The sequence below is a fragment of the Mastomys coucha genome, unplaced genomic scaffold (assembly GCF_008632895.1).
Source record: "Mastomys coucha isolate ucsf_1 unplaced genomic scaffold, UCSF_Mcou_1 pScaffold15, whole genome shotgun sequence".
Classification (NCBI taxonomy): domain Eukaryota; kingdom Metazoa; phylum Chordata; class Mammalia; order Rodentia; family Muridae; genus Mastomys; species Mastomys coucha.
The window spans coordinates 98,336,426-98,355,651 of NW_022196897.1; the positions used below are offsets into that span (position 1 = coordinate 98,336,426).

Genomic DNA, 19,226 nt, shown 5'->3' on the forward strand with positions numbered 1-19,226 from the left:
TCTCTCCTCTCTCTCTCCTCTCTCTCTCTCTCTCTCTCTCTCTCTCTCTCTCTCTGTCTCCCTCTCCCTCTCTCCAACCTGTCTCTTTTTAAGTGTCCCATTAAAACTGTCCTTTTTTTCCTTAAAACTTGTTTCTTTTTTCTCTGTGTGCTGCTCTCTCTTAAGTAGCCTCTTTTTCCTCTCTCTTCTCATGATAGTTGGGCATATCCTATTTCTTCAAATCTTTCTCTGATTCATCACTTTGTCTGCCAGTCAATTAGATGTCACTTTCAAACATGGATGCTTCCTTCTACAAACTACCTTTACCTTCATTGCTTGGGGTTAAAGATGTGCGATAAATGCATGGCTGTATTCCAGGCAGAGGGATTGAAGATGTGGGCTAAAGTCTGAGCCATGCAGCAACTAGAAATACTTTTTGTTTTTATCAGTGATCAGCACGATTTCAGGGTTCACAGTGTGACCAAATATCCTGCAACACATGAGTAGTATATTTGTTCCAACTTCTCTCATTTGTATCATAATGCCAATCTTTAGGGCAGTGGTCGGCAAAGGAAGCCAGAGACTAAATTGGTTAACTGACTCTTTTTTGTCAACAAAACATTATGGGAACACAGTTGCACACATTCACATTTCAAAGCTTACAGTTGGAACAGAGTTGTGATAGTAATGTTGTTTGCTTACTCTCCTTTTAAAGCTTGCCAGCCCCTATAGCAGGAACTGTTTTGGTCCTGTGTCATCCAGTACATGGTGATTATATCTTTCATACCTTCCTGGTGAACTCAGCCACTTGGGTGAATAAGCAGTATTCCCATTCAGCATGCTTTAAAGTTTTATCTCATTTGTTTACAAATCCACTCTGAGAATCTTGGCTTTAACTGAGAGATAAGTCCATTAAGCTTGCTATTAGTAGTCTGGGTGTTTTACAGTTTGGCTTCCCTCTTCTTTTTTGTATAATGATGCCGGGCTTTTTTCTCCTTTATTTGCTTTGAAGCTCTACAGCCTTTCTTCCTGCTCTCCCTCTCCTTGCCTCCCCTCTTCCCTCTCCCTCTCATCTTTCTTTCTGGAATACTTCAGACGTTTAAATTTGCATGTTTAAACTCTCAGTGTAACACCTTTGCCTTCCTTCAATACTAAACAGGCTTGTGAATCCTTTTTTCTTCAAATGCTTCCGCCCCTACTTTTTATATGTGGCTATTATCTACAACTTTGTACATTAATGTTTGTGTCTACAATCTATACTTCTTTATGTTGTCTCATATACTCTTAACTTACCATCGTGTTATAATTTAATTTACTAGCTCTTATTTCTTTTTGTTTATTTGTAGATTCTTGGTTTTATTTATTAATTTGATTTTTTGATACAGGCTCTCACTGTGTAACTATGTATGTCTGGCCTGAAACTTGCTATATAGACCAGGCTGGCTTCAAACTCACACATTGATCCCCTATTGATCAAACTCACCTATTGATCCCCTGTGCTAGAATCAACAGGGTGTGCCACCATATACAGCCCTGTTTTATTCTTTTCAACTCTTTCTTTCTGGAATAACTTTTGTTCCTTCTGAAAGATATTCTGTCGTTGAGAACTATTTCTTGCAACTTTCTTGACGTTTATTTTACTTTTTTTTTAATCTGAAAATTTCCTTGTTGAGGCTTATTCATTGAAAACCAGTTTCACGATTTTCTCTTGTGCATTTTGTGTTCTTTCTTTTTCTTCACACACACACACACACACACACACACACACACACATGTATATACAGCAAATGACTCTGGGCTTTGTCATTTCCAAATGAAACACGGAGCCTAAGAATCTATATCTAGTTAAACAACTAATTTGCTGCCCAAAATTACTTAATTAAAGGAAACTATGCTTCACTACATCTCCCTAAAAGGCAGAATTAGCTGGTGATCTACCTTGTAGGAACATCAGCAAATTAAGAAGCTATAAGACAATAGGTAAAAGCACAGGCTATTTTGCTTTCTTGACTGTGTGAGTACATTCTAAAGTGCTGAGGCATCAAGAATATTTTTAAAATTGGTATATGAAAGAGAATTGGTCAGTTTCAAAGACTACTCTCCTCAAAGCTCCAGAGCATATTAGTCTAGAAAGACTAATTAACTCTAATTATTGAAAAAATACACAAGAGGACAGAGAAGCTTCATTCTGAAAGCTAGCCTTTAAATAGATTCTCTCAATAGATACACTCATAAAATCACATGAAAAACAAAAAACAAAAAAGCGGGACAGTCATTTGAGGACCACACTCCCTAGAAACAAAGCCCACGTCACTACAATAGAAGAACATTCACTGTGCAATGAAATTAACCATTGGCCAAATTTGCAGGACTAATGCCAGAGCAAGACTACACTCTACAAGCATAGTCGGTGTTTTTAAATAGAATGTCCTGTGAAAAATAATATTTCAGTGTCTTTAAATTTGAAATGTGATTCTGTACAACTATACCCACAACACTGATGAAAAGGTCTGAGAACATTAGGAGTAGGGTGGTCCCAAGTAGTTAATCTTAGTGTTGCTACAATCTGCATTGTTCATGGAATGCTCTGCTCTGCCTATACATCTAGTTAAATCGTGGTCATGTGACTAAAAGCATTGGAGACTGATTTTTAAGATGAAGCTCTCTTAGAACATAGTATCTGCTAAGTCTCCATTGTCCTGTCCAAATCCATTCTTAAAAATACTGACAAAACCCAAACAGCATCGCTATGAACACGCTGCATGAGTAACCTTTCTAGGAGACAAAGAGCACACAGCACAGGGAATATTCTGCTGGTGGAGCCCGTGGTCTGCAGAGACTACTCAGTATTGTAGAAGAAAGTTTACCAACAGTGGACCAAAAACTTTACAATACAATCAAGTACAAGATTATTTAGATTAGAAAACAATAATTAACAATCTTTTCCAGTCATAATCTTTAGTACATTTTGAGACAATTTTAAAACAAATTTAATGCGATTCGAATTTCTAATTCAGTTTGCCTAGTATAAGATCTGAGAAGTGGTAGAAAGATTCAGCCAGGACAGTAGGTTTATAATGTGTTTTTGAGAAAGTGGTTGTACCACACTATGCTTGACTATTGTAAAGAGCCAATGTGTCCCATTGACATCTGTCCATATAGCAGGAGCACAGTGGCAATACATGTCTAACATATGAGCTTAAGATATGTAGCTGATACTCAACTTTCATAGTCAAGAGTTTTCAGCACTTAGTAGGTATATAGCTCTTCAGTGCTAACTGGTTTCTACTTTTACATGTGCTCTAAGTACATACTTACTTCCTGTCACCTTGAACCTTGTGGTGTATTGTCAACTTGACAGGCTCTCGAATCACCTTGAAGAAAAATACCTGGGCTGGGTGGTCTAGTTATGTGTCACTAGTTATTAGCTACCTGGTGTGAAAAGACTCCTGCTAAATGTCAGTGGGCATGTATCTCAGAGTGCAAAACATAGGGAGAAAGTAGCTAGAAATCAGCATGCATTCCACTCTGTCCCGTGACTGTGGTGGCACTGTAGCCCTGCTACCTCAAGCTCCTGCCACCATGATTTCTCCACCACTGTGGACTGTATCCTTGAACTGTGAATCAAGTTCCTTAAGCTGCTTTTGGTCAGGGATTTTATCATAGCAAGGAGAAAAGGCGCTAAACCACAGGGGTAATCACCACCTAGTTTATGCAAACCCCATGCCATGAAGAAAATGTTAGATGCAACTGAGACTTCCTTTATTTTCATCCACAAAGCCAGGCATGATCACTAAAGACTCAACTTCAGTTTTCATATAATTTCACCTTAAAGAACCACCTAGATTCTTAAAGCATCAGATATATGAGTATGAGTTGGTGGAATCAATACAACAAGCAATCTTATGTAATCTCCATCTATACAATTTGCTTTATTAAAACTATGCAATATACATTATCATAAGCATGTTTAGAGCTTCAGGACAGAACTGTATTTATGCTAGCTGGTTCTTCATTGTTTAAAGAAATGAGATCAGATGATCTTGATCTGTTTCCAAAACAGTTTTCTAGCCTATCTACTCCCTCACTATAGTCTCCATGTGCCCCTATACTCTTGTCTTCATAGTTCCTCACCATATACTTTCTGTTCTCTAAGGCTTCTTTTATAGTGATTCTTCTATCTTAAATGTCTTTTCTACCCCATTTGCTATCTACCAAGATCTTATAGAATCCACAAAGATCTCACATTCCAGGCATTTCAAAGCTTCCCTGATTCATTCATCAAAATTACCTATCCCTTTTAGGGTATGTAACATGTTTATTTAATACATTTTGAGTTAACTGTTTAGCTACATAGCTCTTTTACTACTTTAAAGTCTTTGAGAATAAAGTTATGTACTTTGTTCACTTTTAATTTCTCTAGTCCATAACATATGCCTTTCATACAAGTATTTAAAAACTACTGATTAGAAATATCAGTGGATGCCAAACACACCGATTATGTCTGAAGTTTTATCAAGCTTTAAACGCCTTCATGAATGGCACATGAGGTAAATGTGCTTGCTTGCCAAGCCTGACAACCGTCGTTCGCTCTCGGGTGAACCCACATGGTAGAAGAAAAGAACTCACTGTGGCAACCTATCCTCTTACTTCCCTCACAATAAATAAATAAATGTATTTTTTTTCCAAAAGAAAACTATTAGCTTTGATCTCCCTCAGTAGGCACTGGGGAAAAAAAAACACCTCCACAGCCTCAGGGGGATACTATATACCTAACCTCTGGGTTAGAAAAGGATTATCATTAAATCCTCTATTACACTGAAACCCCTAGAAAAATCTGTCTTTAATTTCTATTAATATAGTTTGCACTAGATCCAGGAGCCTCTTCAGCTAGGTGAATTATTTGTCATCTTACATGTATCTAGAGGCTTCGCTGAGACGGGAACATGAGTGACATTCTCTTGGCATAGCCTAGGGATCAACTGAAATATCACATACCAGAGAGCTGAGAGTCAGGCACAGACTAAAGCATGAGCTGGAGCATAGAGTCAGAAAATCAAACCCAAACACCCGCATATCCACAGGTTTCCCGTGGCTGCGGCTTCCAGGGTACAGGTGGGAGAGCTATTTAGATTCTCTCCTCAATTAATTAGGCTAGAAATTGCAGTAAATAAAGAGTTTAAGTATTTTTGTACCCCGCAAACAGTTCTCATATCACTGAAAAGCAGCTGCTTCAGAATCACAGATGGCCTCCCAGAAGCAGGGGCTGAACATGCATACTGGGACTTGGCAAGGGAGTTCCTCGCCACCAAAAAGTAGGTAGGACATACCACAGAAATGTGTATTACATCTCAATACACAGTAATTGTTTGTAGCTGTTTACTCTTAATTGGAACACTCCATCCTAGAGGGAGGGATTGTTAAGACTCAGAAAGTAAACAAAACTTTGAAGGCTTGGGGTATAAGCGACTTGGAAGTCTCTAGAAAGTCCTGAAACTCACAAGATTCACAAAACCCTCCCACCCCCAACCCATCGCCACCTGCTGGGAGATTATGTAAGCAGTTATGACTCTTGGGGAAAAAAAGAGACTTTCCCACCAGCCAAGATGCTTACAAGTTGTATAGGATGTTCCAGGCACACAACTGATGGGAGTCCTCACCAGTGCTGGAGTGGGCTTCTTGATGAAGGGAGCAGCCCTCGAGCCAGTCATGGGCCCACAAGTAACTCCTCACCTATGCTCTGCAATTAAGCCCAACAAACTTGCTGGGTTTTCCAGTTTGATTTGTGTGAATTGTTACTCTGGCCTTTTGTTGATGACCTACCTATCTGGGGTGAATAGATATTTGTTCATGTTTCCCCAGGAAGTCATAAATCAGTAACATAGGAGGAAACATGTTCATAAATTGACACCTGTGCTGTGCTTATTGTGTTTCTATAAGCATTAGATCTTCTTAGTATCCCTTCTTCCAGAAGATGAAAAAACTGTCAAAATGTCATAATTAGCAAACTGACAGATCCAGAATACATACACATGTCCTCACCACCTTAAACACTTAACTACTATTTTTAGAGACCATAGATGGTAGAGGCATAGACGCTGATCATAAAGCCATTGGAGAACCATCAACTATAGTGACCAATAACAGAAGAGAACTAAGATGTTCAATGAAAGAAACAAATGTCCTGACTAGGCAACACCTACTAGTTACAGTCAATTATAGGAGGTGCATGAGATCACGTCTAATGATGAATCAGTATGATAATACTTACATACAAAAATAAATGTATACAAAACATAAATTCATTTATTTTGTATTATTATATAATATGTATGTATCATATACAAAATACATTTGACTGAAAATGTATTTATTTAGGCTACTAAGCTCAATTCATATATAATCAGATCTCATTGTTGCCCAAACTCTAATGAACATGTTCTAGCCTATTTTATGATACTACAATAGGCCTCTACTATCACAGGCTTTCTAAACCATGAACAACAGAAAATTTTGGCTCACAATCTGGAGGTTAGAAGTGCAAGAGCACTGGTGTTAGCATCTGGCCTTTGTAGTTCCTTAAACTTTTGAAATGGGAAAATTAGCGCAGACATGTAGGGAGCAGGTGAGTTCAGATCTCTGTTCCTTGTTACCATGCAGGGGACTCGACTCTCATGACCTCATATAATCCCCAAGTACTGCCCAAGGGTCTTCAACTATCATCAACACATGAATTCTGAATTAAGGATTCAAAACATGAACTTTGGGCAGGACACATAACACGTAGCAACGCTTATATGTTTGTTATCTTTGGAACATTAGTAATTTATAAAGCATGTGGCTGAAAACATCTTCAAATATCATCAGACAGTGAGAAGGGAGACAAACTAACACAATGGGGCCTTGTTTAACAGAATCTTGGAATGTCTTCATTTCATTTTGACTCCTCTCTGTAGGTGTAATGCTTAATCTCAATTGTCAATGTGATCGAATCTAGAATGACCAGGGAGATGGGCTGCTGGGTAAGCCTGTGGAGGATAATCTTGATTAGATTAACTGATGTAAGAAGATGTGCCCACTGTGGATGGCACCACTCTCTAGGCTGGGATTCTAGGCTGTATAAAAAAGAAGAGTGAGCCTGCACATGACTCTGCTTCTTGACTCTGGCTACAATGCAAGCTCCCTTAAGTCCCTGCTAGTATCGTGTCCCACCATGATAAACTGAAACCTTGAACTGTAAATCAGAACAAATCCTTTCTCCCTGCAGTTACTTTTGTCAAAAGATGTTATCACAGGGACAGCAAAAGTAACTAGTAGGTAGAAGAGTTATCATTTTCAAAACTGTGGATTGGGAGACTGGGGTTGAAGCTAGAATAGATAAAATAGTTCATCAACGTACGTTTTCTTTTGCACTTGTTTCGGACATGATGGTAATCATGTTTGCCTTACACATTTTCCACTCACATTGTAAAATACTAAGATTAAATACTCTCCCCACAAAAGAAACATCCTTTCATTAAGGAAATCAAAAGCCAAACTATTATATTTTAATTTTTTAAATTATGTTTTCCATGTACTTGTCTGATTCAGTTTATAGTTACTGGAAACAGAATTATGAGTGAAGTGAGAAGCCAATGAGGGTTTTTTTTTTTCAATAAAATATCAAGTTTATTAAAAATATACTGTCATACATAAAACCCAAATTTCCAAATATATGTACTTTTAAGTTGTACAAATTCACCCTCCTGGTAAAAATATAAAACAGTATATCAGAACACAAAAAACAGTTGTATACTCAAAATCGTCAAGCCTACAAGGTAATACTGGGCACATGCTTTCTTAGATTGAAGTAGAAGTTTCAGTTAATTACATCAATCAGTCTACACAATCAAAAACAAAAACAAAAGCGTACTACCATTCTACCCCTGCCCAGACCTCCCTCCACACTTGTCATTCTCTAAACATTGGATTATTTTAAGAAAGTAAATATCTGCACATTTCAGTAGCCAATGCCATCTAATTTAGTTATATGGAAAGCAGAGAGGTTAAGGAGAAATTTCTTAAAATAAGATAGAAAGGAGAATAATAAATCCGAAGTTTGAACCACTACCCTCAGCACAAGCCTGTAGGAAAGACGCTATTCGTTACAGCATAGAAGAAGAGTCAAGCTTGGCTCTAGTTTCCTTCATTGGGTTGTTAGATAAGAGGGGATCAGAACTGAAGTAATGAATAGCCAGGTCTTTGCGATGACTTCATGTTGTTGGTCACTGTGGGATATAAAACCATGCCAGGAAGTTCGGTAAGGTAGAGAAGGTCAAGACCTGGAGGCTTAGTGGACACACACCTGAGTCTTAGGTGACTCCCAGCTCCTTCAGACTCGTGACATGAAACACATGCCCTGCTTCTCACACAAAAGAAACGTGACCCGTGGTCACAGAGACTCAACACAGAGTTCTCCATGCTAATGAGGTACCTAGAGGCCTGGAAGGCTTAGTCCATAAGCTTCCCTTCCCAGGCATTCCTCCCTGCAAAAGGTATTTAATCTCAGGCCCACCCTGAGAAAGGGGCTATGGTTTTGTGCATCCATTTTCCACTATGACAATAAGCTGTTTAGAACCATGGACTGTCTCTTTTCATCAAGATCCACTGTGGGAAGCCAGAAAGAAAGCCTTTGCCTACAGAGCCACAGTTTAATCTCCAGTAGAAGGCCTTTCTGCACTCCCAGCCACAACTTGACAGCAAGCCTGTTGCTGTCAAGACAAGGACTATCCCTACTTGGACTAGCCAGAGCCCCCCTTTCCATCCCCCCAGGCCCTAGGTTAGATGCAGCCTAAGGGCCCCCCTACTCTGTTCTCTGCTCTTCTGTGACTCCCAGTGGTGCTTGGATGTCCAAGAGTCTGAAGAACCCAATGGCCCCAGCACAGGTCACGTCTCTTTTATGTGAGAAGCATGGCACATGTTCCAAGTCAGGAAGCTGGGAGTCAACTAAGCCTCAGATGTGTGCCCACCGAGTCTTGACCTGCTCTACCTTACCAAACTTCCTGGCATGGTCTTACATCCCACAGGTAACAAGATGAATTCCCAGAGAGACAATATTCTGCATTAAAGTCTGAGCTGAACAAAAGATGAGGTATCTCCTCCATCAAGACAATGAGGCTTCCATGGGTGAGATTGCTTCAAAATATGTTGCCTATCCTTTGACATGAATAAAAATTGCCAGTGGGAGGAATCACTGGCTTCTGGATCAAGAAGCTTTGCAAAGTAGACCCTCAAGGACTAACCAGACAAGCTATACTCCTGAGGGCTCAACTACTGTATCTCATTTCCATTTTTCAGGCCTGCTTGTATTTATAGTTAAAAGAAGGTTGGGAATCAAGACCATGAAATAACCATAGGGGATTGTCTCTGTACTTTCCAGCTATAAAATGAATATGTAGTGACATTTGAATAGGTAATGTGACCAATGTCAATGTTTGCACTGTTTGTTGAGACAATATTAATAGCTAATATTTACAGAGGACTTACTATCTGTCGGGTGATGCGCTAAGCACCTTACATGGATTAGCTCATTTAATCCTCACAACAACCCTTTGTGACAGGCACTGTTCGCACCCTCATTTAACACACGAGGAGACAGGTATAAAATTAAGTGCCCCAAGGTCATACACATTAACCAGAATTCACCATGTTAACATGCAAAAGGTTACACCCAAAATAACAGTTTATCCTTGATAATTCAAGACACAGCTGAGAATCCTCCTAACATGATGCTCTCAGCCATTCACCATTACAAGATCTTCCTCATCTATGTGGCTCCAAGGACTTATTCAGAAGCGGGGGAAGTAGTTGCTCAATAAACATTGACTAGATAGCTTGCTTACTTAAAATTTTATTACATCTATCTCTAGAACAATTTTAAGGGGTTTTTCAAAGGCTAGGAAACTCTGCCTTCATTTTGATGATAACATCTATCACTTCTTAAACCCATTAATCTGTCTGCCTGCCAACTCTCTCTCTTATACTGTGATAAATGATACATCATCTTTTATGTTAACATTTTACCCAAGGACCTTGATATGTGTTGTGAGCCCAATCCTATTCATATAAAAATATTCATGTGTCCTGAAGCATGTGTTCATTCTAACGGACTCCGAGGCTTCATCCACAGCTGCAAACCGGCAGGCTGCTCTGAAGCCTGCTGCAGATGTGTTTTGCTTGACTGGTAGTGTTAAGAATTTTGTTTGTTTGTTGGAATGTGTGCAGCAGGCCAGCCTTTCTTTGCAAATAAAGCTGATCTACACATTTAGGTATTTGCTTGATTCCCCCAGAATGGTTAAACTTGTGCTTCCTTTAATCTATAGTGTAAAGGAACAGATTAGGCTAAACTAAAATTCTTGTGTTTCTGGACTTCACAATGTATATAGTAACGCTTTACAAAGGTAAATGTCTTCCAGGCAACCAAATAACTGTTATTTTTAAGCCCCCCCCCCTTCTCTCTCTCCCTCCCTCCCTCCCTCCTCTTCCCTCCTCCTCCCCTTTCTCTGCATGTGTGTGTTTGTGTATGTGTATCTGGTTGGTGGGGCAGCATGGCGGGGTGGGGTGGGGTGGGGAGGGAGAACCTCTGGAGAAGACAGATTCTCTGAAGCAACTCAGAAATGTGATAATTTCTAGCATGCCTTTATAATGGGTAAACTAAAATCCTCAGAGAGGACAGACAAGGATGCCCTTCAGGTATCCAGCAAATGAAACACTTTAGAACAGTTGTTCTCAGCCTTCCTAATGCTGTGACCCTTTACTACAATTCCTCACGTTGTGGTGACACCTCGCTGTAAAATTATTTTCATTGCTACTTTATAACTGTAATTTTGTTACTTTTATGAATCATAATGTAAATAATTTTAGAGACAGAGGTTTGACAAAAGGGTCACGGCCCACAGGTTGAAAACCACCACTGTAAAATATAGCCTGCACTCTGGCTCGAACGTTACTCATTTGACCCATGTTTTCTCTCTTGTGTTTTTCATCCTTCATCTCTTGCAAAGAAATGATTTCTTCAAAACCTTAATGCTGTTTATTCTTAGGGTGTTACCCAGCCTAGACAGAAGCGGATGACCTGAAGAAGAACCACAAACATGTTCTGAGTGCCTGCAACAGAGACTCAAACTTTTCTAGGTCTTATTTCCATCTGATCTCTTCCAGTCTGCTTCTGGGTCAATGTGGTAATGTGCCATCCAGGTCACTCTTACTGTCCTACTGTCACATCCAGCCTGGATCTGGTCTATACCACACTGCGGGAATTCAGATCAATAGACCTTATGATATGGACATGTGTGTGGCATTGAGAATTTCCATTGCTTCCTGTGGTCCCACTGATGAGCTCTCTTACTTAGGCTCATTAGAGAACTCTACTGTGAAATTGTTAAGGGAAGTATTGCCAGGCCTCCTAACTGGCGGGGTGACATTGTCCCACCTTCCAGGAAGTTTTGGGAGTTTTTTTCCCTGTCTCCCCTCAGCACTCTCCTGTTTTCTATAATACTGTTCTGGGTTGGTTTGGGGGAGTCTGGAGCATTTGCTTAGGATTACAATGAGTTAGACATCAATGAATACAGTGATGAATGAATACAGTGACTGACAATGGAATTTATTCCTCCACCGCTCCTCTACCTCAGGGAAGATGCATACTTACTTCTCACTTTGATGTAGAGCCATGTGATCTTAGGAAAAGCTGAGATTTCCTTTCTCAATGTTGTCTTTAATCCAGAGTCATTTTTGATAATGTATATACTAGCTTCAATCCTGACTCTAAAGGCTGTTCTTCCTAATGCCTGAGTTAGGCTGGACAGTTCTGACCCTGTTCATGTCAGCTTCCTTTACTCTGCTCAAAAGCTGAAATAGACATGGAGACCCTCTACTCATCCAAACACACACAGCCCAGATCCCTGTACCTTGACTCTTCTGATCCTACTCAGGGTTCCCCAAGATCCAGTGCTGTTCTCACACACTTGCCACTCTAAGCTCTGTTCCTACATGCTCTCTTCTTCCAGTGCAACTCCTACTCCTTTGGGAACTTGCTTTGTTCAGCTGTTAATGATGCTAATCAGTAGTGGTACCTGCTGAACTAACAATTTCACAGCTCAGTTTTCTTGGTAGAGGAAATGTCCTGAGACAATGTCTTACCCCAAATGCAGACAATAGAGAGAGAGATCTTGTACGCAGGCCATGTTGACACTGAGATCAGCCAACACTTTGGTTCCTCCGTTTTCATTACAGCTGCTCTGCCTTCCCTACCACACTGGCTACTTCCTACAGCATAAACCACCCATAAGGTGACCTCAGCAGAAAGTGTTGATGGATAGTAAGATCCTGCGCTGCCAGCTGTAACTCTGCCTCCAGAGTTCCTTCTTGCCTCCTTCATACTTTAAAGCAAGCAGCTATCACCCCAGAGGACAGGGTAGTTTCTGAGTATCATTGTAGTCTGATTTTTAGGATGGAACGTTTTATTATTCTTGGGCATTGAATGAAATAATTGCTACCCCCTAGGGAAACATGCCGAGAAAGATCACCCTATGTTAGTGAAGGATGTACTGTCTAGGGATATGGAGAAGGGAAAGCAGGAGGGGCTGGTGAGTCAGTGCCTAGCGGTAATGCTGTGTCAGTCTTAGAGGACAATAGCCCAGTTAGGACAATAGAGTCATAACACGCTCTGAGCTACAAAAGGGAAGGAGTTGGGAGCAGGGTGTAGCACTTTTGCATGGGAGTACTGAATCATCCCTCTCAGGCCAACGTGAACTTTGTTTTCAAACAACCGGGAATCGGGGATGACATAAGGAAGAAAAAAAAAACTTGGCACCTCAGCAGGCTCATCCCTGTAGCAGGATAGATACAGGGTAAGGTGCCAGAACTTGTTCTTCACTCTCTCTGAACTGAAGAGGTGCTGTGAGGGCAAAACTCACTGAACCAAGGTAAACTGCAGTGGCTGGAAGTGTGTCCCTAAAATACCCCAAATGAGAGAATGTCCATGAGGACACCAACCTAAGACCAGCAAGACCAACATGGTGCCCTGGGGAGTATGGTTACCCTACAGTCTTAGTCCTGGCTGGCTAAGCCCACCACAATGGCATCTGCGTCCAGCTACCCCAAAATATTTTGCAAAGGACCCTCTTCTCCCCAACTTGATAACAGATAAAAGAAACAGCAAAATCCCTGGGGTGGGGGGAAGCTACATTGGCTTTAAAGGAAAGTAAGTCCCTGAGAGAAAAGAATAATGAGCTTTAAAAGGGAGTGGAGGGGGACTGGGAAGGAAAGCATCACAGGTAAGAGCTGTGGGATTAAAGAGCAAGGAGTACGCTTGTGACACCAGCAGCTTTGGTGACACTCTTGAGATGACAATAAGCATCTGAGTGTTCTGTCACACAGCTGGACTCCCAGAAGCCTGCCTGGCTATATGTGCCACAACCTGCTTTTTGTATCCTCTAAAGAGACAGCTTGGGAGAAGCCCCGGCTCATTCTAGTCACATGATTGCAAAGATGTACCAGGGTGACACCCTCCCTGGGTAGGCTGAAGGCACCGAGCATGGTAGGGAAAGGGGAAACACTCTGGTACTTTTCCATCAAGAGCCAATCACGAGCAGGATTGAGTTCCTGTTGTAGGACGGACACGATGACCGTGCCCTATGAAATGCACCTGCGTCTGTCACTGGGAGCATTTGGGGAATTACTGTTGCTTTTCGTGACTCTCCTAGTGGTAAGGCGGCTTCAGAGATGCGGACAATAATTATCTCTCTCTGTCAGGTATCTCTATACGTAAGATCTCTGTATGTAAGATATCTCCATATGTAAGAACTCTATCTGAATGTAAGCCACAGAGGGTGAAACAATAACATAACAGCAACAAAAGCTCTCAGTTTTCTTAAATGGCTCATTCAAGGTCACGAATGAACTGACAGAAGAAACAAGAATTCCTCTACATTAAATTTTTTTATTATAGTCTTCTAATCCCACTGGATAAATCTTATATTGAGGGTATCCTTATGAAAATAGCCAATTTATAAGGGTTTATCCTGGTGTAAAATTGAGGGGAAGGAGCTGCAGTAGTGTATTCTAGAGGTAGGGTGTCCTCCTCCCCTTACATGGAGAAAGAAAGACCACTGAAAAGGACACCAGGTCAGTAAAAGTCATGTGGTCAGTAGCTTTAACGGGAACATTCCTTAAGTAGCAATAATACACAGGGAAAGCCAAGGAATAAAGTAGAGCAAATGATCATAAAATAATCAGAGCCAAGGCTGGATCTAAACCTATTCAAATACAAACTTTCCAAAATGAGCATTAGAGTATTTTGCTCTCCAGATAAATTTCTCCCACTCATTTCACTTTCAACATTTTCCCCCTTCAGAAGCCCAAAAGAACTGAAGAAATGTCCTTACTGTACATTATATGAATGTTAGAAGATAAACTTAAAGCCGTGTTAGAAAAAAATCCCAATTTCCTTAAGTGTTTCTTGGTCTCATTCTTCATCGCGGGCCACATCTCATGGCGGACCTCTCCGAGCATGCAGCCAAACATCAGTTCTTTTCCTCAAGCTCAGCAGTTAAAACCTCTGCTCAACCCTGGTCCTGAACACTTGGGCCACAGAAGATAAAAGGCACAAGGAAAGTAGTTTTCCCAGCTCAACTTGATTACTTGGAAGAAAGGGCCTTGCTTCCTGCTCACACCCACCAGGGGCATTTCGCCGGAAAGAAGAGAGTATTAAGTACACTACTCCACTGGTACAGAATCCAACCAACTCTGAGAGATTGTGGAGGAAGAGGCTGTGTAGTCGAGAAGCCCTGTGGAGACCTCGGGAGGCCAGTTTTAACATTCACACTCATTCACTCATTCGGCAGTAGAGCCCCTGGTGGGCCCTGCAGAGGTCCACACCTGGGTATCTGGGGTCCACCTTCTAGCTCTGCTCCCATTATGTTCTCTAGCTCCGGGAGGATGTTTTTCACATCTTTCCCACTTGGCATCCTAAGCAAACGTATCTTATTTCAAGAGCTGGGAAGTAAATCCACACTGCTTACAAGAGAAGCAAGCTAGCATCCACAAGCCACCAGGTAAAAGCTCGCCAGCACTCCAGCCAGGAGGTGTGAGTTCCAGAAGGGCAGAACTCACATCAGTGGTAGAATTCTAATACAAGAACCTGTCTGAATCACCATGGATGGACAGGAGCAGCCCTTGACTTTCAATCTAAATACCTTTCCTCGTTTAAGAGCAGGTCAGGGACACAGGAGACCAACTTTCTACAGAGAGGGCTCAACGAGGCAGCCTGTGACCCATCTTTAATAGAAATGGATGCCTACCTCATCTCAAGTTCTGTTGTAAGTCCCTGTATGACAGAATAAAGTTAAGAAGGAGAGGTCTGTGGTGTCATGTAAGCAGCTAGTGGAGGCTCAGGGCTTTGTGATTTTAAATGGCTACTGTGGTCTATGGGGAAACTGCATCTCTCTGGCACTCCTGATGTCAGCCACTCTGCCAACTGTCTGAAGACAGGGTAATTGTCACTCTTCTCGCCATAACTTCTTGTTTTCGGATCAGTGGCTGGCAGGTTTATCTGCTTCTGAGCAGCCTCAGAACCACGTCAGTGACACCGGCTACGTCAGCAGGAGCAATTGGAAAGGAGGAAGATGCCACTGCCAACAGCAGTGGGAGAGAAAATTCTAGCCTTACAGATCAGGTGATTCTTCTGTCTGTCTCTCTGCAGCATAACAGACGCGGCTTCCAGTGACTCTAGAGTCTATGAGGTTCTGTCACCTTCCTGAGGTTTGGCGAGTATAAGAGTGTTTTGAGTTTCACCTCCAAAGCCCTTGCCGTCCACCCACTCTTATTTAGTAAACAGTGGGTTTCAAGAGTGCCAGAGTATAGAACATCGATTCAGACGTGTCTAAAGCTACACCAAATACACCTCGGCCGGCTGCCTCCTGGCTCACTCTGTGCCATTGATAATTCTAGCTGCTTTCACTGTTGTCACTGGTGTGATCCACATGACATCATAATCACCCTCAATTTGATTAGTATCCATGGAAGGATGGCACTCTGTAGCTTATTTTGAAGGTAGATTTAAAAGCCTCTGCTCTCTAAGACAGCAATCCTTTAAAGTTCACAGCTACGAAAGGATGATTCAGTTCTACTGTGAAATAGTCACCTCTGGTCCAAAGCAATGTTAAGGTGATTGACACACACATGGCCAATATGCTCTAGCAGATTCTGTTTGTATGGAAGAAAAATATGCTAAGGTAAAAGTGAGTTCAAAGTGAAATACTGTGTACGACGCAGATATATTCACAGGTGAAAGAATTACCCTGCTAGAAGAGCACAGTGATTCTTACTTTCTGAAAAACTGAAAGATACTGTCAATTTATTTGTGTGTGTGTGTGTGTGCAGAGATCAAGTTTATGTTTTCAGAGTTCCAATAAATCGTTTCATCTAATTCATGGCTAATGAGGAACAGTGTCAAATTCATCTGCATGGGCTCCTAATATTCTAACCTCTGGAGCAGACCTCACGCCTCCATTGCGAGTTAAACTTAACATTACATAATGACAATTACCAGCAACTTACTGAGCAGCCACAGGCAAGTCATTTGATTTCCTGTACTTCTCTCTGTTCCAAGCAAAAATAAGATGAAGATAGTACTTAAGCCGCCTCATGTAAGCTACCTCACAGTCCTTAAAAAATATTCCAGGTAATTATGATGAAGAAAGAACTGATGTGGCTATACTTGGGAGTCACCCCCTGGCAACCCCAGCTCTCCCTCTAAGCTGTGCAGATACTCAGCTCTCTGCAACAGGACTATTTATCAGGGTGCTGGAACTCCACAGACTCTCTAGATTGGCTTTAAAAAGAGTTCCATTTACTCTGATCTCCAGAAAACCGGGTAAGACAAAGTTAAACAACCCCTGGCATGTTAAGCCTTGGCTACAGGTGTTCTCAAATACAACACTACCGCCCAGCACAGAGAAAGCTGGGAAGATGGCTATAGAAGCCAAGACAAGCAGCCTAGACCGAAGACTCGAAGTCAGGCTCTGGATTCCTAACCTTAACTCCTTGAGTCTCATCTTCAAGCTGCCTCAATCTGCCCAAAGAAAATTTCCTCAATTATCTGTGCCTAGATTTTTAATAATAATAAACAAACAAACAAACAACAAATATGGCTGAGGCGGGCATAAAACCAGAAGCACCTGTGCTGTCAGCCATTCACTATTGAGGACACCTGTTGGAGGAAAAGCAAAAGGGTCCCAGGAGCTCTGGGAAGAGCAGGTAGCTTGCTGGGCCCTGAGAGCATGGGTGGGGTGTGTACAGTGTAAAGATGAACCAGGACAAAGGAGAAGGGCTTCTGGCCTCTCCGACGTATTAGGAGAGTGGTTGGTCTTCTCCATCCCTCAAACAAGACCCAAGACTGAGCCTTGACCAAGGAACCATGTTTGAAGAAGAGATAAGGGAAGTATGGATGGGTCTGAAAAGAATTTGAAAGAAACTCTGCAAAGCGGGAGGGAGCATTCCAAAAGATGGACATAGCCAAGTTGTCATCCTCTATGACCAGAACAGAAAGAAGCAGGGTGCCCTTAAAGAGGACAGTGCAAGGTAAGCATTTCATCGTAATTCTCCAAGACCTACCTACCTCGTATAAAGTCACCTAGCACTTACAAAAGCATTTGGCAGTTTGAAAATATTATGGAATTCACTGTTTCGTTTAATTATCTTCCATGAAATGCTAGTTACATTTGCCTCCATTTTACACGAGAGGAAACTGAGGCTACGTAGAGAGGATTGTATGAATTGTTCAAGGTCAGGTGGCTGAAATCAGTCCTAGAAGCAACCCGCTGCCCCCTGTCCTTCAAGGTGGTCGTCCACCTTGAATCGTTAACTCCCCAAGGAGAAGACAGGCATAGCTGCGCTGGACTTTACCCCACTCCCAAAATCTGAGATGGAGCATTGCCCTCCATCCAGTGCCAAGAAGGGGACCTGATGACGCGGAGCTACAGACCGGGATTTCCCCTTTCTGCAGGGTTCTTGGGAGCCTGGAGCACAAACAGTAGCTCTCACACACCCGCGGGTGAGTCAAGTAAGGCTTAGCAGCAGTTGCAGAATAGAGATTTAAAGAGAAGGGAAGACTAACGGCACTGGGTGAATTCCCTTCAGACCGGTCCCTGTATTGCCACCAAAAGCAGGCGCCCGGTTTCCAGACCGGGCTCCCCACTCTCGCCCCTGCCCCATTGGCTCCTTTCTTGGCTGTCCCCTGGAGCCCGAAGGCAGCTCGAATGAGGGACCCGGCAAAAGTGTGGAGGTGACAGGAGGCCGGTCGTGGAACACCTCTGATCTTCTGGGTCCCAGGAATCAGGAGCCCAGCTCAGCTTGAAGTTTGGGCATCAAAGGTTTCAGACCAAGTAGCGAGTTGCCCGGAGAGCGAGCAGTCCCGGGTGGGAGACCTGAGAGTGTGAGGTGGCAGCACGGATGGACGGGGAAAGGCTGAAGAAGGGGCCGCTTCCCACTCAGCCCCTCGCCGCCCCGCGGAGTGGTAGCTGGTCCGCCTCTGCAGCCTGCGAGTGCGGTGAACGCGCCCCGCACCGCGGCGCAGCGCAGCCCCTCCTCGCCGCGCCGCGCTCCTCCCCACCTGCCCGCCGCCTCGCCCGCCCGGCCGCCGAGACTCACAGTCCGCAGGAACTGGATCTCATCCTCGCCTCCTTCTCCCGCTTCGGCCATGGCTCCCGGGGCGTGCTCGGCGCCTCTGTTTCCCCTAGGCAGCGGCGTGCGGCGTGCGCTGACTGCCGCTCTGCCGCGGCTCTTTCTCCTCCTCCTCCTCCTCGTCCTCCTCCTCCCGCTCCTCGCTCAGCCTCAGCAGCGCCGAGCTAATCCCCGACCATATAGGGAGCTGGGCTAACACTTGACTGCACTGCAGAGCGCCAATGCCAGGCGAGCAGCCCGCCCACCCCTCTCTCCTCTCGCCCCAGCCAAGTGCGCGGCAGCCACGGACTCCGCGGACAGCGCAGCGCGGCGCGCGCCGGGCGGGTGTGGGGCAGAGCGAGGGACCCGGGCCGGAGCCGTGGAACCTCCCCCGCACCGCACGGCACCGCACATTCGGTGGAGACGCGCGCCCCGCGGCGACAGGAAGATGGCTCGTACACAAAGGCCAGTTGCTTAGATTCAGTGCCCCCAAATTGGGCAACAACCCTCTAGATTTGTCCACTTTGCACGGTGTGTGTGTGTGTGTG

General features: G+C 43.1%; 1 protein-coding gene and 1 long non-coding RNA gene across 8 annotated transcripts in view; one reads left to right on the forward strand and one right to left on the reverse strand.

Annotated features, from left to right (window-relative positions):
• Window positions 1–19,095, reverse strand: part of Ryr3 (ryanodine receptor 3) — a 538,051-nt gene extending 518,956 nt beyond the window's left edge. For all 7 annotated transcript variants that reach the window (XM_031371354.1, XM_031371356.1, XM_031371353.1 and 4 more), the window contains exon 1: window positions 18,667–19,095. In XM_031371354.1, the coding sequence (XP_031227214.1) occupies window positions 18,667–18,717 (51 nt within the window). In that variant the 5' untranslated portion in view covers window positions 18,718–19,095. The remainder of the gene's footprint in view (window positions 1–18,666) is intronic.
• LOC116090650 overlaps window positions 13,404–19,226 on the forward strand; it is a 19,495-nt gene continuing 13,672 nt past the window's right edge. The window contains exon 1 of the long non-coding RNA XR_004118762.1: window positions 13,404–17,598. This is a non-coding gene — a long non-coding RNA (uncharacterized LOC116090650). The remainder of the gene's footprint in view (window positions 17,599–19,226) is intronic.